Genomic DNA, 22,185 nt, shown 5'->3' on the forward strand with positions numbered 1-22,185 from the left:
ATGTAAATAGCTGTGCGGTATAAGTTTTGAGGGAATAGTTTTCAGGGTTCCCGCTGACCTGAAAAACTGGGAAAAGTTAGGGAAATCAACATATGAGTCAATAAATCATGGAAAAGTCAGGGAATTTTGACTGTAGGACCAAAAATCTGGAGAAGTTATGACATTAAAGTATTTTTCTTTTGTGCATTGATTTGAAAATGAAAATAAATTTCACCTTATTCATGAACTAGCTTCCTTGTGTGTGTGTGTGAACTCGTGCATAAAATTGTTTGTACTTAATTTTAGTTAATTTATTTTAAACAGTGTTGGGAAAACTCTATACTCTTGAATAGCAGGTGCAGCTTAACACATAAACAGTTAAAGACAACACAAAACAAACAAATAGCACAATGATGATAACACTTTTAATTGTAGATTTGTGTGTGTTACTATTAAAGGAAATAAATACATTAAATAGTATTAATTAGTTTAACTACTTACGTGAGTGAATTTGGAGTCTTATTAGAAAAACGTTTCGGAGGTCAAACTGCCCTGTTCATCAGGATAACCTCAGTTATCCATGAAATTTCTTTTTCTTTTTCTATTCTTTCGTTGCATAGCCTTTCTGCCCTGATGAAAAAGTTAAGAGAAACATTTGGCTTAATCCTTCCAGTGTGTTCAGATTTTTTGTTAATATACAAGTTTTATATTATGGAAAACACCTGTTTCTATTTCTTTATCGGTTTTTGTGATAGTCAGGTCTAGAAAATTAATCTTCCCGTCGACGAGGCTTTCCCTTGTAAAACCAATCCTTTTTTCCTGCTTTTCTAATGCGTCAAAAACAATTTCAAGCTCTTTTCTTTCCCGATTATTAGAATATCGTCGACGTACCTCCCATAGTATTTTCAACTACACCCTGTTTGCTCTAAAGCAGCTTTTTCTACAAAATGCTTCAAAATGCTAGCCACAATGCCCGATACCGGGTTGCCCATTGCCAACCCTTCTTTGTCTGAATATCTTATTGTTGACGTAGAAATAATTATAACCTGTTACAAGGAAGAACCACCTAACATATTCCCAAGCGGCGAGAATTTTGACCCCTTTTTCCAACAACCACCTCTAAAGGCAGTCTCCCCCTTTTTTTCTAAGTACGCTCGGATACAAATTTATCACGTCAAAACTACTAATCATATCTTCATTCCTGATCACTAAGTTTTCAATGGATTTCTTAACCTCAACAGAGTTTTTGATGCTATACTCTGTGTCCTTGTTAATTTTTTTGATTCTACTTACTAATATTTTAGCCTACCCGTACCCTGGGTGTTCGTAGGTCAAAATTGTGGGTCTAAGTGGAACCCCGGTCTTATGTGTTTTAGGAATACCAAAAGCAGTAGGAATGTTGCCCTCTTTAACGTCTTTTATAAGCTTCTTTTTTTTCCCCTGCTTCCTAGAGTGATACTAGTTTCTCTATACCTTTCCTTTCTTATTTTATTTATCGGGTTTCCCTTAACCTCTTTGTAATTGTTGTTTTTGAAGCTTTCTTCTAACTTATTACGATATTCCTCCCTCCCTATTATTACCATTTTCTTTTCTTTATCAGACTTGATCAGGTATACACTATTATCTTTAACCTATGTTTTCACCTTACATAGCCGTTCCCTGAGTTTTTTGTCTTTTTTCCTCTTTTTATGTCCTACTTTACCTTTGGTTCTATAACCATTCCTAATTTCGTTTTGCATTTGTTCGTCAATTACAGCACGTACTTTTTTCTAATTTCTATCTTGTCTCTTTTTCATGAACTTCCCCACAATTTTTTCCGTTGCAATAATAACCTCTTTCCCGATGTTTTCGCCTTTGATGGCAAACTTATGCCCTATTTTCATGATTTTCCTTAAAGCTTTTGGGGGTTCGTGTGTTGTTAAATTCAACACATTTTCTTCATTCTTTTCGTTTATTTCCCCTCTCCCAATTACCACCTTGTGTATTCCTAGTTTTGCGATTTTCTTTTTAAAGATTTTCAAATCGTTGACCCTCGCCTTTTCTACTGTTCAATGCCGTTCCTCGATACGCTTCCATGTTACTTCATCTAATCGTTCCCCTATCTCCAAGTGTAATCTATAACAATCTCGATTTAGTCGTTCCACCTGCCCTTATACATTTCTCCAACATTCTAAATTGCAATTCTCTTTTTTGTTCCCTTCCGTTAATACTCAAGGGTTGATACCCCATTTTGAAAACCCTGGTAAAATGCCCTTCTTTTTACATTGTTTGAGAAAACCAATCCTAAAGACAAAGTTTTTCTTAATTTTTTCATCAGGGCAGAAAGGCTATGCAACGAAAGAATAGAAAAAGAAAAATAAATTTCATGGATAACTGAGGTAGGCTTAAGAAATAGGTATACAAATCAAGAAAGGAATAAGGTAGCTAGAAAAGCATGAAAGATCATAAAAAGGGAGAATACCAGTGACCCTAATGAGAATGCAAAGGAAGATGCTGAGGTAGGGAATTTAATTAATAAGGATCTTCTTGTCAGAATCCCTTATTATAAAGGGTTATCGGAAAAAAATAGAAAAAAACTGTAAGAGAATATGGTATAAAATGTGGTATGAAGCCCCCCCCCCCCCTCCCGGACAGTGAAAAACATTTCACTGAATATAAAAGGAGGTGGGAAGGAGCAGGAAAACCTGGAAGAACTAAAAAGGGGTCTATAGGGTAGAATGCGAATGTGGCAAAGAATACATAGGACAGACCGGAAGAAGCATGCGCATAAGATGGGGCGAGCATGACAAGGATATCGGGGAGGTAATACCCAAAATGGGTCTCTCTGAGCATATTATTGAAAGTGAACATAGGATTGTAAAAAGAGAAGTCATTAGGAAAGATAATAATAAATTAAGTAGGAATGTTTATGAAGCCACATATATTTGCATGGGAAATAGGAATAAACTCAACAGAGAAGACTGTAATTTAGAGGCCGGATGGATTAGTTTTCTTAAAAAATGGGATAAGGCAGTGAAAACTGAAGCTAAAATAGGTTTCCATGTTACTTCTGAGGTCATCAAAGCAGCAGAAGAACGAGAATTCACTTTGGATTGGTGACGTAAGAGATAAAAGAGGGACTGTTTATAGGAGGGGAGGTGCTGGCCGAGAAATGGAAGGGAAGAAGCAGCAATTCTGATGTCGCTACTTGAAGTATAAGTGCATTGGAATTGCATCATCAGAATTTCTGCTTCTTCCTCTCCGTATCTCAACCAGCCCTGATGACTCCGAGATGGAGTTGAAATCTTGGACAGGCTTTGAAAGTGGTGTTTATCATGTTAATTATCTGTTTTGTGTCGTGTTTAACTAAAATGTTGCCAGCATGTGGCGTAAGAAATTTTTTGTTGTCACTTAAATTGTTAAGCGTGTTAAGGCACCACAAAATGGTCTAGAAATTTATTTTAAAATTGTCATGAAAGCCTGAAAACATCAGGGAATTTGTTTTGCCCAAATAAGCGGGAACTCTGTTTTAGTAATTGCTTCTCCTGCATTGTAATACAGATGTGATTGCTTTCTCTTATGAAGTAGTATGTATTGCATTCAGGACTTCTGTTGTCATACTTCATTTTGCAGGAGTCCCTCTTCCTTTAGAGTTTGGTTTCAGAGAAAACAATCAAGGTGTGTACTCAGCTCAGCACGCATATGTTGGCTATTTTACACTTTCATCATGTATTTCGCTTCATGCCCCATATGTGTGCTTTCATATACTGCATGTCTCATGTCATGCAATTACACATTGCATTGCAAATTGCTTATTCTTAGTTGTTTTACCCCTGTATTATCTGCATGGTTACTTGGTTCACTTGGATAAATCGTGATGTGTGTAACTTGTTTAGATGTTTTCAACGTAAAGTTTTCCTTTTTGAAGAAGGTTAGTGCCATAACATCTAATTAAGGCAGCATGCTTACTTGTGCATATTTTGTCCTACTTTTGTTCCACTGCACATTTGGCTGTTGCAGCCAAAATTCCCTTGATGGTTTTTTTCAGCAGCAAGATACCATGTTGATATTTATTAGGGATGGGCCGATATGAAATTTTGGCCAATACCGATAAAGTACCGATATAAAATTTACCGATACCGATAACCAATATTCTACCGATCTGATATAAAATTAGATATGGTACTTGAAGAACCTGAAATGTTCATTGATCTTCTTAACAAATGTGTGTTTCGAGCTGACTGCAGTGCAAAAGAAGTAGAATATTTAGACAATTACTTTTTTAGAAAGTAGGACATTGAGATTATCCATAATAATTACAACGAAATGGCAGAATTTTGCACTTAATTATAAGATATTTATCGATATATATTGGATCCGTAAAATAATCGGTAATTTTACCGATACACCAATATGCCTATATCGGCCAATACCTATAGATAGGGAGACACATTTATGGTAAATAAAAACTGAGGAGAGCAGTAAATAAAATGTTAGATCAGCGGTATATACCAGCGGTGAAAAAAAAAAGAATTGGCACACACTTTTTCATTATGAGAGAAAACAACATACAAAAGACCTATAAATTGATAAACTACTTCATTTTTATATACTGTGCACATACACAAGTACTTAGCTGTCCAACAAAAAAGAAAACATCAACACAAAATCACTTAATTTCTAAATTGCATATATCTCAAGTGCTTTATTCATTGTATGTATTTGAAGGATATCCTTGCTGTCCAACAAATAAAATAATCACCACTGCACATACACAAACACATGTTGAAAATCACATGATGATAAACAAAATTAATTCATGACTGAACACAAATGACACCATTGTTTCCCTTGATGTGCGGAACAGACTAATCTTATCACTGCTACAGGTAGCAAGTTCAATGAAACTGGAAGTTGAGTAGAAATTCGGTGGAACAAAGGAATGCAGCTTGACATGGAGCGAAGTTTTCGAAAACTGAGATTATCTGCATGGGAAATCCCAATTTGCATAGTCTTCCTGATGTAATCGAAGATAAACTGTTCTTCAACTGCACGTGGTAGGAAACTTTAGACAAACATTTCGTTACAAATCGACAGTTTGCGCGCACAACCTTAATTGCCGGTTTTTGCATGTTTTCTACTTAATTTGATGATATTTCACGGTTATTTCGTAAAAAAGCGTTCATTTCGTGGAAAAGCACATATTTCGCATTACTTAGCGAATAAAATTCATACATATTTTATCATTGGGGTTTTAGTTACGTGCAGAATGTTCAAAATTGCATCTTTTTTTCACATTTCGCGATTTTGCGCATTGCAAAAGTTCAATGTCCCTACCTATACAGTACCGATTAATTGGTCCCATGCCTAATATTTATACTTACGAGCAATGTTCAAACTTACCCATTGCAAATTACCAATTGTTTAGTTGGCACCTAAGTCGTCTTAATTTGCTACTATGCAATTCTAATCCAGGATATTTTTAGTTAGTTGGGTAGTGGCTAATATAATTTACAATACTTTGACTAATGAGTTATAATGACTTACAATGATTGAGTGTAAATAAACACACTTCATGAAAGATGAACCACAAAGATTGTCTGCAGCACCTATCAGTTTATGTTCCTTACGCTGTCAGTCATTAAATTGTGATGTATTGACGGATTGAAGCTGACCTGGGTGTAAGGGTGATCCTTTCCGAAAACACCCAAACGTCAACCTCCCTTCCATGTAGTAGACCCTGTACTGCATTTTGCAGACTAGCAAGGCTCTGGCGTCTGAACTTGCAGCAGTATAATTATCTTGAGGCTCATGTTATATTGTCCCCATATGTTCATCCATATCATCAAATCTCCATTCATCATCTTCGCAATTAGCCAAAAGTGGCAGAAAACAGAATTGAATTAAATCAAATCAAATCAGTTGAAGCTGACCAAGAGGTTTCACCTTGCAAAAAATGTTTCAATACAAAAACAAAAGCACATTTTAAATAAATTCTAAGTGTATTAATATTACTGTATTGCCTTTCTGCTATTGAATTGCATATGTTGACTATGTTGCTGGTTTTTGCACCTAAATGCTACACAGTAGTTGCCAAGTGGCACCTAAATATCAAGGTCTAGTTTTAAACCTTGGTTTCAAGAAATTAGGTACAGTAAAACTTTCAATAACGAACAGGCCTGGGGAAAAGTAAATTGTCCGTTATTAAGAACTGTCTGCTATTCAGAAAAAAGTAGGATGTTACACAATTGGATAACCATATTACAGTACATACTTTACGAACATAATGTTTGTTTTTTTCCCTACATTCAAGGAGCAAAATACTGTTACATACTGTGAATTTAAATTTACTAAAGTATCCCTACATACATTACAAATTTCAAAGAAGTTAATACAGTTCACGTAGTGTAAACCTTTGTTAAATTACTGCATTCAAAATGCTCTTTCATTTTAAATAGGCTCTAACTATTTCTGGCCAGACCCAGATTGTCCATAATAATCATCTATATTTTTCTGAAACTTAAAGTTCTTTACAATTGTCTTTTCAATATGTGTTTCAAGTTCAGATGCTAAACTGAGTCCCTCTTCATCTGTGTTTCTTAAAAAGTAATCCTTTAACTTCCTCACCTCTTCAGCAGCTTCTTTACTTGTAAGTCACAAAGAATTTTGTCTACTGTCTGCACTTTTAAAAATAAATATGTTCGGTGTAACATGAAACAATGCACGCTAGTTCGAAATAGTGGCCATTGTTGTGTCAAATTCCAGGAATTGCGACAGTTTTCTTTCAGGCTCTCCGTTATTAAGAAGTGTAATTTTTAGTGCCCACGTCCGTTATTGAGAAGTAATATTGCCATTAAACCCCATGTATTTGTGCTGGGAAAATTTAAAATGTCCGTAATTTAAAGGTGTCCGCTATTCAGAGGTGTCAATTAGGAGAAGTTTTACTGTATGTTTAAGATTCTTTCTGGACAGTTCACGAGAATGTGTGTTGATTGAATATGCTGCTGTGTGGATATTTGGTAACACAAAATTTATGGCATCATGAAAAATCTAGACATGTCCACATGAATGTTCTAAAATGGAAATGTAAACAGATCTAATCTGTTCAGAATTTAGAATATCAGCGTGGCTCTTTATAACATGAAGATAAACCGAAGCCTCTTAAACAAGATCTTCACTATTCTTTTCAATTTTACTTTTTATTTCTTGATGTTGAACGGTTGCAGTTTTGTATGATTTTGTATCATTATTTTGCCTAGATGTTTCTGTAATTGATGTGTAGTTGATGTGCTAAGCAGCAATTCATTCTTAAATGTTGAATTTAGTTCTCAACTGTGATTTGTTCTTTCTTAGGAATAGATGTATGGTAAAAGTTGCCTGAGGTCAGTGTGAATTCTACCCTATTGCATAATATATTTGTGTTCTCTGATTTCTTAGTATGGTACTTCCAAATTTTCCTTTCATAACTTCAACTAATATGAAAAATTAAATTTGTTTTATTTTGTTCAAATAATATAGTAGAACCCTATCCAAAGGGAGGTGAGTAACAGAATTGAAAAAAGTTCTGACAGCCCAATGTGAAATATTCTGTGAATAATCCACAAGGTGATTTTTTAATGATTTTGTGTTTGTGAAGCATCAACCTCAAAACTTATAAGTTTTAACTTAGATGTTAGGAATATTCTTGAATTTTTAAGAGACTTTCTTTAGCTCAGAACAGCAAGAATATTGTTCAGTAAGTACATAAATATAGTTGTTGGTGATGATGTAAACAATTGTACATGCCTTTCGTGTATGAGAACTTTAATTTCGAACAGGGCTCAAAGTTGTAGAAATTGTGACGAAGCCAGTGGTTTCACTTCAGTCCACAATGGCAGATTCAGGTTAAGTTCAAGGTTGAGCCACAATTTTCACAACTGTTCAGTAAGTTATGAAAAGTTATATGTAACATAAAGACCACGTGTTTAGTTTTCTAATGCATATATTGTTTGTATTTACAGATTCCGACGAATGTCAGATTGAGGGTTCCTGTGATCAAATTTGTGAAAATAATCATGGGTCGTTTGAATGTTCTTGTGTCGAAGGCTACGTAAAGGAAGCATCATCATGTAAAGCAATAAATGGTAAGGGAATTATAATTTGTGTGTGTGGTTAAATTACTAATACCGCAGTTTCAATTTTTATTTTTTTGAATTTATGTAAACAATTTTCCAGTTAGGTATAACAGTTTTGAAAAGTAAAATTTAGTATACAATATTGATAAATTTTATTCAATTTAAGATTATTTTGTACGTATTTATGTCACACAAACTGAATTCATCCATACCATTTTCTTTCCCAAACAGTATAGTTGGCTTGAAAATAAGCAAAATTGGCAGAGGAAAAGTAAGTAGTTTTTTTCAGACACAATTAATCACCAAATCATAATTTGATAAATTAATACACAGTGAAACTTCTATTTTATTTAACTTTTGAACATGTATGTACATGAAGTAATTGTATTACATTCAGTTTCAAGTGTTGTTACTGTATCAACATGAATTTCTCAAATAATAAGCTGTCTTCTATTCAGCATTGTATGGTTTAAGTTAATGCCCTATTAAAAAATCAACTGTTTGAAGAACATGAGATATACATTCTTATTAGTTACTAATTGAAGGGCTCGGGTGTAAAACATGGTAAGTGACATTTTGGTAATTTTTGAGTTATAAAGTACAATGTGCCAAATCAGTAAACACAACACAAAAACAATTTATCTACTGTATAGTTTCTAATAACTTTTTTCTTAATGATCTCAGAAATCAACAAAATGTCACTTAACCATGTTTTACACCCGAGCTCTTCAATTGTAACAATTAAGTTATTCTTTGCTGATGAGAAGCAAGTTTTGTGAATTTTTGATTTGTTATTGCACCTTTCTTAGGCATTAAGCAAACAGACATCAATATTTGAACAAATGTACATGTGCAGTTTTTAATGCTTTTTCTTCAGTTTTGTACATTTTTGTATACCTTTGTGATATTCTATTCCATAAAATTTTGATGGAAAATTTAGGCAGCCAAGATCTATTCATAATTTTAAGCCACACATCTTACTTGCACATAACCAGGAGAAATTTAGATATGGCGAAGAGCCAAATTTGAATCAATATGATACAACATATCACCAGTGCTTGACTGTCATGTTATGAATATGTGTGTGCATGAACGTGTGTGTAATATTTGCTTCAAGCTAACTGATGTTTGAAGATAGGTTTTCCGTCTTGTTACGCAAATTTCTGTGGAGTACATCTTGATAATGTGCATTGCATATCAATCTTATTAGGTTTCATCCAAATTGACAATGAAGTAGGCTGAACTGATATTTTTAAATGGCAATGTAGTTGAATTTATCATCAATATTTAGATGTCGGAGATTTGTTACTAAAAAGGGCTGAGGTGATACCAATACCTAATATATCTGGCACAAGCTGCATTGGTATTGGAAATTGTCAATTTGAATTTAATTGCAGATACCAACCAACACTTTCTTAGGTTCCAGATCTCTTAGTCACCATAAAATGATGCAGTTTACTTTTGTAGAGTCCAAATATCCTAAAAATTATGCAATATTTGTAATTTAAAATTTTCTTCCTGCTACTGTGTAGAAAAATGGATTTTGTTAATATAACTATTAGTTATCTTGATAATCTGAATATTTGATATTCAAATTTGTAAATGTTTTAGAGCAAAACTGAGATAGAATGCAATGAAATAGTCCCAAGAGAACATTTATATATGAAGATTTTGAATATTCTGAACCACTTTATATTGCTGTAATGCACCAGCATCAGTAGTAATCAGGCTAATTACTACACTCATTGATTGATTTTAACAGAATATGATGAGAAAAATGAATTTGTTAAGAGTGACTTCTCATAATGATGCTTCCTTTTCAGTTCCTGCAGACGAACCTCCTACAATTATATTCTCCAACACTCAAGACGTGAGGCGGATATTTCTAAATGGCACTTTGCATCCTGGGAACTGCGTGTACAACCAGACGGAGACAATGGCACTCACGTTTAATCATAGAAATGGGACTGTGTGCTTTATCCATCAGAATAATTCAAAAATGACATTGCAGTGTGCTGATTATAATGACTTTGAGAAACGCTGGGATCTGCCTTCACCTTCAATGTTCTCTTTGGAAAGTAAGTACTTTGCTCCTAATGGCTTTGCATTTATGAGCCGTCATGTAATGTGAGAAACAAAGAATTTATGAGCAACGACATTAAAAATATTTGGTACTCTAAATGATTGTGTTTTCCAAATCTGTGAAGCTTTGGTGCAAAATCCTAAACTTTTAGTGACTTGTGTATGTACTTGGTAGAACTGTTACGTGCAAAAATTAAAGTTACCATTTTTGTTCCTAACTAGTCTTTGAAACTGGATAATTTACTTTGATAAGCTTGCTTTTAATTTTTCCGTGCAAGTTTTCTTCACGATCAACTTTGCCACCCGTCTGGTGGCTTCGTGTACATGCCTGACAAAGCCACCAGACGGGTGGCGAAATAGATCGCAAAGAAAATTTGCGTCGAAAAATGCAAAGTAAGCTTATCAGAGTAAATTACGAATCTCAGCGTAACCGCCAAACAGATATCTTTAGACATAATGTGGATGCCAGTTGGCTCCTAATGTATTAAAACTACTTGACAATCTTGAATGATTTTTCGTTAAATTATACCTTAATTAAAGAAGAAAGGTGCCAATATATGAAATGCATGAACTTTATTTTTCAGCAGTTAAAAATTATAAAAAAACGTATTTGCAATTTATTACAAACCTTTAGCATGTTTGAAAAGAGTTGTCCCAAATTCAACAATATATTATCTCAAAATGACCAATAGAATTATAAGATTATTATATATAGAATATATATAATATATCTATATATTATATATATAGAATTATATTCCCTTTTGGAAGACCCCCAAAATGTCAACCTCACTTGCACTTTGTACACCTTGCAGACTAATGAGACCATGTCGTATGGACTCGCAGTTAGTATAATCCTCTGTGGGGTCTGTGTTGTATGCTGTCTGTTTGTGTTTGTGATTGTCATCAATTTCACTTTGTCACAATTCATAATCATCTTCAAGATTACCCAAAAGTGGCAGAAAAGCAAAGTAAAATAAAGTAAATTAATTAAATCAAAATGACCAACACAATGCTGTTTCATTGTTTAAAAAAATGTGGATGCTTGTTAAGTATGAAATATTTTAATTGCTATTCATTCATTGTCTGGTAAGTGTAATTTTTTGTATAAAAATGGAATGCAAGTGGAAAATTGAAACAATATTATCCTATTTGGAAGTTGCATATTTGAGTTACTTTAACATACTTTCATACATATTTATCTACACATTTCAAAAGTTTATAAGTTACAAAAAAATTGAGGCTCAAATTCTGACTGCAGGCAAGATAAAAAACAAAACATATTGTGTAAAACAATTTGCAAACTGATTTGGGAACCACTCTGTCAAATGCAGCCTCTATCAGTTGCAAAAAAATTCCAAGTTTATTTGCCAAGAGTGGTGATTTTGAAATTTTACATTGGCACAAAACCATACATTTTGGTTTCATTTTGTGACTTGCATCTGCTAGTTTTGAACACAGAGTTTTTGTTTTAAGTCCACTTTATGCACAGAAAGGCTAATCAGGACTGAACCTAAAGTTTAAAGTAGGATTTGAACCATTATGTGCCTCCACTGGGTATCGAACCTGGGACCTCTTGATTACAAGGCGACAACGCTACCACTGCACCATTGGGGAGGTCTGAACACTGTTCTAAGTTACCAAATTTGAATTTTTTCACACTTGTATACATATACATATTGCTTTTCCAAATCAATTTTGTTATTGTCACATGTGGAAGCGAATTAGGGTGATTAGTTTTTCCAACTGGAAATCTTTCGAACATTATTATTTCGTGGAGCAACTGTACAGTATGCCAGAGACCTGGTCAAGCCTGCATTTTTAGTTAAATTTATGCATAATACATCTCGTGCATGTGCCAGCCGGCTCTTCCCGTGGTGGAGTGATTAGCACATCATGCTAGGATGCCAGTGGTCCCAGGTTCGAATCCTGGCCTGGGCATGGATGTTTGCAAGTGTCCTTTTATCAATTTTATCATATCATCACTCTTCCCCATTTTCGCAAATTAGCCAAGTAAATTATCCAAAAAAAAAAGCGAAGCAAAATGAAGCAAGTCAATCAATCATGCATGTGACAAAAGTCGAGGTAGCACACACACATACATGCCTAACTCTAGAAACCTCATTATATAATAATAATAATAGTAACTGTAATGGTAGAACCAGTACATGATCCTTTTCTTTATTAAATGTTGGTATATGTTCATTAATATTATTTTCATGGGTTGGTGAAGGTAATATTTGTTATTCAGTTTCTAATGTAACCTGCTACAGAGCTAGTCTACGTGTCTGGGAAAGTCAGTTGCTCATAAAGTAGGCAGTTTAAAAACTAGTCCTTTCAAAATCCAGAGGGGTGAAAACAAAGTCGTTTACTGGCTGTTTTCGAATCTCCTATATAAGGGATTCTATTGAGTAGCGGAGGTTGGCATTTTTTCTTGCTTGGGCAAGAAGAGAGACCGTGGAAGTTCTCTCGATGCCGGTAGTGGCTGTGGTTCTAGTCTAGAGAGCTAGCGGTCACAAGTCAACCATTTTCGTGGAGATAGTACTGATGGTCTAGTCTAGGCCAACGTACAAATCTAGTTTGCACCCAAGTTATGGCTTTATATTAAAGAAACTGAATGTCCGAGCTTTCATTCATGAGAAAAGAAAGAGTATAGAAAAATAACAAGAAATTGTATGGTAGTTATTCCAAAATGTGTTATTTCGAATGAACCGTATTGTTAGTTTAATATGTTTTTGGATGTTATTCACCTGTGGCAGTAACGGAACAAGTAAAAGGTAGAGCCAAGGCAGGTTACTGTCTAACAGGGTTAAAAGAAGCAAAACATAACCCATGGTGGAACAGCCCGTAAGGGTCAGGACGTACCTACAGACTGCCAGCCTCACTCCCACCTGTCGAGGTGCGAGATCAACCAACCAGTTACGGGGTGACTAGTGGTCAGCACAAAGACCCCCAGTAATGGTTGTAGGTTTCCACGACCGGTTTACGCTACTCATTCGTAGCTTCCCAATTTCCTTACGAAGGTGGCCGGAATCTCAGGAGACTCGAAACTGCATGCGTGCTGTAGCTTGAGCCCAAAGCATGACCCCTTAGCCCACGGTGAGGGACACTCATTATATAGTGCTTAGATAAAATATATAAATATTGTTGCTTTTTCCCCAAGACTTTATGAATCTGTAATTATGTTTTATATTACTTTTTAGCAATGAATCACATAGCATTGGACTGGGTGAGTGGGAACTGGTATTTCTTGGATGATGGCAGAGAAACTATATTTCTTTGCAATGCTACAATGAAAGCCTGCATCATACTAGTCGATGTGAATCTCAGCAAGCCTCGGGGCATTGCTTTGGATCCAACAAAAGGGTATGTTGCCTTTAGATATTTTTTATTATATTTAAATAAAAATTGAAAACTATTAAAGATGGGCATATTGGTTTATCATTGTAATTATCAGTAAATTGAGGGTTGCCACTGGCTTGGAAGGCTTGGAAATCAGCCTATAAAAGAAAGCATGGGAGTTTCATAAATAATATTAAGAAATCTGGAAAAATCAAAGATTATGAAATATAAAGGCAAGTCATTTTTTTAAATTTGTACGTACCTCTAATATGAATTGTTAGCATGTTTATAAACACTATTTTGCTGTAGTAGGTGTTCAAATCTTTCGGTTGGAGCCAATGCTTTCATGTTTCCACTCTAAATTTATAATGTAAACTGAGTTAAAATTACTTAAAACATTTCAGAAATTGTCAGGTAATTTGTTTTGGCAAAATGAATGAGTACTAATAAGTAGGGTGGAAGAGTGAAAAGTGTGTGTATGGGGGGAGGGGGAGTTATATTTGATATACTACTAAATGCCATACAAAAGTACATATTTGGGCATCAGTGTTTTCCTTCCCCTCCAGGGTACACTCACTGTTGAGAACTCCAAGGCTATTAACAAAACAGCAAAATTTTTGATAATTATACTGTTATAATTGTCGTGTACGTATAAGTAGTAGAAAGAATACTCATATGTTCACCACTAGTATTTAATCAAAGTAGAGGATAAAATAATCGGTAATTTTACCGATATACCAATACACCGATATGCCTATATCGGCCGATACCGATAGAGTACCGATTAATCGGTCCCATCCCTAGTATATATTGTAACTTGTAGCAAACTCTTATTTTTTCCCCTGTTTTATCACATATAAACTCTGTTCTGGAAGTTTGCGATTCCATTTACTTTGTATATGTTCATCCTAAGTTTAGTGTTAAGTAAGATATATCTTCCTGAGGAACATAAACCAACACTTTTGCAACTTGTATGCTTTTTCTTTAGATTTATGTTTTTCACCAAGTGGGGATCATCTCCTCCGATGCTTGAGCGAGCACTGCTGGATGGATCTGAACGAACCGTCCTCGTGGACTACAAGATAGTGTATCCTTATGGAGTGACTGTCGATTTTGCAAATGAGCATGTTTACTGGGTGGACACTTATTTGGATTTCGTGGAGAGGGTTCGTTATGACGGAAGCCAAAGGAGGACTGTGAAGAAGGGTTATCCTGTAAGCACTTTTTTCTTTTCCTTCCAAATATCCATGAAAACAAAAACAATTGAATTTTAACATGTCCTGCAACACTTATGGTTGGAAGTTCATTAATTTCATTCCATGCTTTGTACTAGATTGTGGTGATGCTAAGTTTCAGAACAAACTCTTCTATTGTTCCAGTTTAGAAAAATTATGTAAAATAAAATTGTTTTGAAATAAATAAATAAGTAAAACATAATATGTAACACAGTTTTTGTTAATGCAAAAACTATACAATTATTATGTAATCCTTTGCTTATATTATGAAATTAAAAGCCATTAATATTATGGAAGTATTAAATTTTGGACAATTAAAGTAGTCCAGAAATTTTAGAAATATTGTGTATTTCATTGAAGCTTTACTATTTTCAGTCTACTAGATATTTGGTTTAAAATATTCACAAGCTCACATGAGAGATCAGAATAATAAAATAGAAGTAATTTAATGTGAAAATATTTTTTTTTTTTTGAAAAAAGCTGGTGCAAAATTAATGAAAAGTATGTGATTTGCAATATTTCACAATACGTATTCATACTCTTCAAAAGTATCATTTGGAGTTTGCAAGTCCCATGAGTTGTCCCCTACTTTGGAAAAGTATCAGGTAGTATCAGCAATTAGATTTGAACTATCAGTCACTAGTACATATTCTGCCCCTGCATCATTGTAATTGAAGTAACATAATAACAACTTCAATTTCATATCCTCTGAAACAACTTTATATAACATGCATGTCTGCTTTCCTTCTTACAGGTGCAAAATTTATATGATGTGACTGTATTCGAAAACGACTTGTATGTTACAAGCTGGAGGAACCAGAGTGTTATTAGGGTAAACAAGTTCCGCACAGATGATTATGAAACTTTAGGAAATTTTACAAGACCTTTTGCTATTCATATCTACCATCGGCAAAGACAACCAGAAGGTAAATGCATTTTTGTGCCTCATTCTTTTCCTTCCTTGTTATGTGCTGTGAATGTTTTTTTTTATTTATTTTGTCCCAAGAATGAAGAAATCCTAAATCCAGATTACTTCATGGTACTTGAACCTTTTTATTATTTATTACAAATTTTTCATCTCTTAAAGTTAGAATGCTGCTTTATGCACTAGGTAAAGTTGCAGAATCGAAAGATTATAACTTATCAGACAATAATGCAATCAAAGAATGAAACCATAGAGGAGCTAGAACTTGTTTTTTGTACAAAGAAAGTGTAATCCATGTTCTGGGGAATGGAATGTGCACTAGCAATATACTAGAAGGAAGTACTCATTTATCTGTGAAAGTGGATTTTCTGGTGTTCTGTTACTTTCAATAATCATCATCCTCTTGTGAATTTTAGTTGTGTATAGTTTTGCAGCAATGCACTGTTGATGCAAAGGACCAAGATTTTAGTTAATCAGGGTGGCTACTCACCGGGAATTCCTTGAATTCCAGAAATTATGCTTGAATTATTGGCTCCGGGGATTTTGCATGTATTCTGCGGGAATTTCTCTCCGTAGAAGTGAAACATTGCAACTTTTATTAATCCAAATCTCATTGAATTTATACATATTTATAAATACCCTGATTCAAGTTCACAGCTTTTATTTTTATGGAGGAAGGAAAAGAAAGCTGCATGGAAAATAAAACCTAATTCTCTCAATCCGTTTGCTTTGTTAGTGTCCTTTGCAGAACAATCGATCAGACAGACGGAAGATTATTGCAAGATATTTTGAGGTTGATTATTTGAATTTGAGTTTAAAATTCTAATACAATTAACAATTTTTCATAGATTAGTATATCCCGTAACATTTGTTACTTGTGTTTGTAGATTTATTTTGAGTCTGAATATGTGAAATGGCATATGTAAACTCCACACCTTAAATTAAATATTTAAATGTGTATATATACCGTTTAATTGAATTGAATTAGAATTTTTGGATACATCGGAATCACACAGATCTTTTACACACACACACACACACACACACACACATATATATATATATAAAGGGGGGTTAGAGGTGGTAATACGTAAAGTTGAAATAGAGAAAACATCTGCTTGTAGCCTTGAAGTTTTGGAAAGTTAGCCTTGAAAACCGGGAATTATAATTGAATTTTATCATGCCCCTAGAGTGGCCACCCTGTTAATGACACATGGCATGAAGTATTATCTTTTTCAGCACCACATTCATATGGTTCACCTATTGAGGCTTTTATTTTGATGCTACAAAAGAAATGTAAGGTTACATCCATGTTTTTGTTTCAATATTCTTTGATATACCCACTGAAATGGTTGTTACATAAGCTTTTTCGGTTTGCAGTAACCCATCCATGCCAGGATGATAATGGTGGTTGTGAGCACATCTGTATTCCATCGTGGAAGAAGAACGCCCCTGTTGCAGTGTGTTTGTGCCAACCGGGATTTAGGCTTGTGAAAGGTGGAGGATGTGCAAGTAAGTTAAACTTTCAAATTTGTTCATTATTGTTAATGCCAGGGGTCCCAGGTTCAAATCCCAGCCTGTGCATAGGTGTTCTTGGTGAGTATCCCTTCATCAATTTCATTATTTCATCACTCATCCTCATCTTCACAATTAGCCAAAAGTGGCAGAGAGCGAAGTGAAATAAACAAAATAAAAAAATCAATCGGAAAAAAATATTGTCATTCACCCATATTTGATACATAATAATTTGCAAATAAAATAGTATATTTTACTTTTCTTTCTTGTAAATTTTAATGTTCTTAATTTACTTTGTGCATGCTTGATTTATAGGAGCAAAGCAGGCACAGTTCCTTCTGTATGGAAAGGGAAGACCAGGAATGATAAAAGGAATCTCAATGGCAGCGCTACCAAAGCCTCAGGAAGTGATGATACCAATAACAAACCTCACTAGACCCACAGCCTTGGACTATGACGTTAAAACTCAGTTTATCTATTATTCTGATGATCAGAGGTAAGAATGAAGAAAATAGTCATCATTTCTCTTTTTCTGACACTTGAAATGCACTTAAAACTTACCGTATTGATGTGCGTATAGGCTGCCTTTTTTTAAACCCAAACATTTGACAAAAATGGATGCAGTTTATGTTAGAGATACTTTAATTTTTAAACAACTTATTCTGAATTAACACTACATATCATGAAAAACTACTGTTAAAATCATTTGTGTACCAACATTTAGTGTTTACTTTCTTGAATATAATACACACTGCATGAAGCTTAAATTTCAAAGTGTAACTCGCTTCTACTTAACCTTAGCTTACCTGTGCCATATGAGAAACTTAACTTACCTGGGGGCTAATAAGCCCACACTTTTTTTATCATTAAAAATCAAGAAACCATTTTCTCATTGAATCACTACTTTCTTTGTTGATTATACATATATGTGCAGTTATTTATTAATTACAATTTTTACAAAGATTACCGTAATTAAGAAGAAATAATATCCAATTATTGCACGAGTGTCACACACATATTTTACCATTAACTAAATCTCTCAAAAGACAATAATTTTTCATTACTGCTGTTTTGTTTATAGAGGTGCAGATGTTTATTTATTATAATAATTACAGTCATTACCAACCAATTGTACTCTCACTGGCATGGATATCTCAAGAAAACAAGCCTGATATGCCCATCTAGTGTATATTGCCTCCTATTTACATTACATGTTTTTATGAATAAAAGTAATACAGAAATATTGAAAACACCCTAGGAAACAATGTAAGTTCAATTTTTAATAAATATTTTCACAGTTGAAAAATCGAATAAACTGAGATGGTAGGCCTGACAGCTCCCCCCCCCCCCCCCCATCCTCCCTTGGGTAAGCTAGGGTTAACCCATGTTACACTGAACAGTGGCCAATCAATTCAAATAACAATAGAAAAAGGAATGCTAACCGTTACTTCAACCATTTTGTTCCACCCGCACTAATGATTTATCCACACCTCCAACACCCACTAATTTTTTTTTCTCAAAGGCTTAATTTATGGTCACTTTGGCTCTAAATTTGCCCTTGCTTTCTGGATAAAGCTCTGCCTGGTACCATTATCTAGGAGGGAGATGGTGGAGTGAGCTTAAGAATTTGAAACATTGCCATATTTCCCAGTACTTCTGTTGTTTCTGCTTTATTATTAAACTAAATTCCAAGAAAACCACAAAAACTACTAAAAAAAAGGGTGCAACTTGTACATATGTAGCCTATACACACGTAAATACAATATCTATTTATTTAGAGCCAAGTAGCTTTGAAGCAATATTGATTCCCATGGATACTTGAAGATAGTAACAATTTGAAGATGTTCAGCATATTTTTAAATGCTAAAATATAAGTATTCACATTTGAGCTACCAACTTTAAAATATTCATAAGTTCTAATATGAGGTAATCAGACTTAAAATTAGTCAACACAAAATCCATCTTGCAGGTATGTGATAGAGAGGCAGAAGATAGACGGAACATCCAGGGAGGTGGTCCTGGATCAAGGCATCAACAACTGTGAGGGCCTGGCAATAGACTGGATGGGGAGGAACCTATACTGGACTGACGAAGGCCTTAGGTCCATCAATGTCGTGAAGCTGAGTGACATTTCCAAGAGGAAGATGCTTGTCCATGGAAACATGTTCCACCCTCGGGCTATAGTGGTTGACCCAAAGAAAGGGTTAGTATGTTTTTGAATAATTTTCTGATAAAATCTTGTCTGATCTGGAAACACTGCAAAAGCCAGGGAAATTGACCTGCGACTAAAAAAAAATTACAAAATTGCATGCTGTTAATTGAAATATTGGAAGTAAAATTATTTGTAGAAGCTGAGCAAAATTTTGTGTAAAATCTCCAAAACATCCAGCATGTAAGTTAAATCAGGCATTCAGTATACTTTCGTTGATCAGGTTTTGTTGCTTTATAATAAATTCTTATTATTTACTATGTACTATATTTGTACTTGTAAACAGCACATTGACGTAATGAAGTTGGGAAAAACACTTGTGTGTATTTCATTGGAAGAATCACTTGTGTGCATTTCATTGGGAAAAACAGACTTGTGTGTATTTCATTGGGAAAAACAGACTTGTGTGTATTTCATTGGGAAAAACAGACTTGTGTGTATTTCATTGGGAAAAACAGACTTGTGTGTATTTCATTGGGAAAAACAGACTTGTGTGTATTTCATTGGGAAAAACAGACTTGTGTGTATTTCATTGGGAAAACAGACTTGTGTGTATTTCATTGGGAAAACAGACTTGTGTGTATTTCATTGGGAAAAACAGACTTGTGTGTATTTCATTGGGAAAAACAGACTTGTGTGTATTTCATTGGGAAAAACAGACTTGTGTGTATTTCATTGGGAAAAACAGACTTGTGTGTATTTCATTGGGAAAAACAGACTTGTGTGTATTTCATTGGGAAAAACAGACTTGTGTGTATTTCATTGGGAAAAACAGACTTGTGTGTATTTCATTGGGAAAAACAGACTTGTGTGTATTTCATTGGGAAAAACAGACTTGTGTGTATTTCATTGGGAAAACAGACTTGTGTGTATTTCATTGGGAAAAACAGACTTGTGTGTATTTCATTGGGAAAAAAAGACTTGTGTGTATTTCATTGGGAAAAAAGACTTGTGTGTATTTCATTGAAAAAAAAACACTTGTTTGTATTTCATTGAAAAAAAAACACTTGTTTGTATTTCATTGAAAAAACATACACTTGTTTGTATTTCATTGAAAAAACAAACACTTGTTTGTATTTCATTGGAAAAAAAACAAGCACTTGTTTGTATTTCATTGAAAAAAAAACACTTGTTTGTATTTCATTGAAAAAAAAACACTTGTGTGTATTTCATTGAAAAAAAAAACACTTGTGTGTATTTCATTGAAAAAAAAACACTTGTGTGTATTTCATTGAAAGAAAAACACTTGTGTGTATTTCATTGAAAAAAAAAACCCACTTGTGTGTATTTCATTGAAAAAAAAACCCACTTGTGTGTATTTCATTAAAAAACCCTTGTGTGTATTTCATTAAAAAACCCTTGTGTGTATTTCATTAAAAAACCCTTGTGTGTATTTCATTAAAAAACCCTTGTGTGTATTTCATTAAAAACACCCTTGTGTGTATTTCATTAAAAAACACCCTTGTGTGTATTTCATTAAAAAACACCCTTGTGTGTATTTCATTAAAAACCACCCTTGTGTGTATTTCATTGAAAAAAAAAACACTTGTGTGTATTTCATTGAAAAAAAAACACTTGTGTGTATTTCATTGAAAAAAAAACACTTGTGTGTATTTCATTGAAAAAAACACTTGTGTGTATTTTATAGTTTATAGAATTGAATCCAAGATAGTTTATTGTTTCTTGTGTGTTAATATTAAAATATGCATGTAGTGTTGTAGCTGTAGTTGTCATTAAAGTACGAATTTCCTTTAACTTGCAGTTACATGTATTGGTCCGATTGGTCAACTGGAGAGAAGCAAGGTGGAAAGATCGAACGTGTGTGGATGGATGGCACGCACAGAGAAATATTTGTGGAAAATGGCCTGCAGTGGCCGAATGGACTTAGCATAGATTATGTGGATAAGAAGCTATACTGGTGTGATGCATACCTGCACAGGATCGAAAGAATAGGACTCGATCAAAAAAATAGAGAAGCAAGTATTCCTATGTGGTATTACCAGTTTTTGTTTCTTACTATTAGATTTAGGATTACAATGTAGTTAATGGTTTATATGTTCTGCACTTTATAGTCTCTGAAGTATCGCATTGTAATGAGATAAATATAAACCATTTGTAATCCATTTCTCTGGAGATATGCTTATCAACAAGTTTCTCTTACAAGCTTAAATGATGTTTGAATTCTGTAAAAGATCATATCCAAAATTATATGGAATTTTTCGTGTATATAGTTTGTGTGGTATTGTTTGAAAGGACTAAATAGGCACTTTAAAAAAGTTACACATCCCAGCATATAATTTTTCTCAACGGTTAAGTAAAAGTGATCATACAGGCTATTATCATAAATAGCAAAATACCATTCTCCTTGGTGTATTAGTTACCATAACTTGCTTAGAAGCAAGGGATTTGGAGTTGTAATTCTGGTTGTTTCTGTTTTCATCATTCATTTCATGCATTTTCCTAAAGATATACAAAGGGAACTTGATACAATTGTACATATGTACAGTATATTCATTTCTGCAAAGAAGAGAAATCATTGTCCGTTAAAGTTCTATGCAGTGTCAGTAATGGTGAACATTCGTTACAAAATGATGTTCATTTTATGTTCAGGCGCAGTGGTAGCATTGTTGCTTTGTAATCAAGGGGTCCCAGGTTCGATTCCCGGTGGAGGCACATAGTGGTTTGGATCCCACTTTAAACTGTAGGTCCAGTCTCGATTAGCCTTACTGTGCATAAAGTGGACTTAAAACACCAAATCAATCAAAATCAAATAAAAGTGGGATCTGAAACCCAATGCAATCTACA

General features: G+C 34.1%; 1 protein-coding gene across 4 annotated transcripts in view; it reads left to right on the forward strand.

Annotated features, from left to right (window-relative positions):
• LRP1 (LDL receptor protein 1) overlaps window positions 1–22,185 on the forward strand; it is a 330,684-nt gene that overhangs the window by 172,758 nt on the left and 135,741 nt on the right. For all 4 annotated transcript variants that reach the window (XM_083113424.1, XM_083113423.1, XM_083113425.1 and 1 more), the window contains exons 6-14: window positions 7,959–8,081; window positions 9,896–10,150; window positions 13,358–13,520; window positions 14,485–14,710; window positions 15,486–15,657; window positions 17,037–17,168; window positions 17,487–17,667; window positions 19,141–19,374; window positions 21,143–21,356. In XM_083113424.1, coding sequence (XP_082969550.1) covers window positions 7,959–8,081; window positions 9,896–10,150; window positions 13,358–13,520; window positions 14,485–14,710; window positions 15,486–15,657; window positions 17,037–17,168; window positions 17,487–17,667; window positions 19,141–19,374; window positions 21,143–21,356 — 1,700 coding nt within the window. The remainder of the gene's footprint in view (window positions 1–7,958; window positions 8,082–9,895; window positions 10,151–13,357; window positions 13,521–14,484; window positions 14,711–15,485; window positions 15,658–17,036; window positions 17,169–17,486; window positions 17,668–19,140; window positions 19,375–21,142; window positions 21,357–22,185) is intronic.

Source organism: Lepisma saccharinum, chromosome 27, assembly GCF_977018435.1.
Source record: "Lepisma saccharinum chromosome 27, izLepSacc3.1, whole genome shotgun sequence".
NCBI lineage: Eukaryota > Metazoa > Arthropoda > Insecta > Zygentoma > Lepismatidae > Lepisma > Lepisma saccharinum.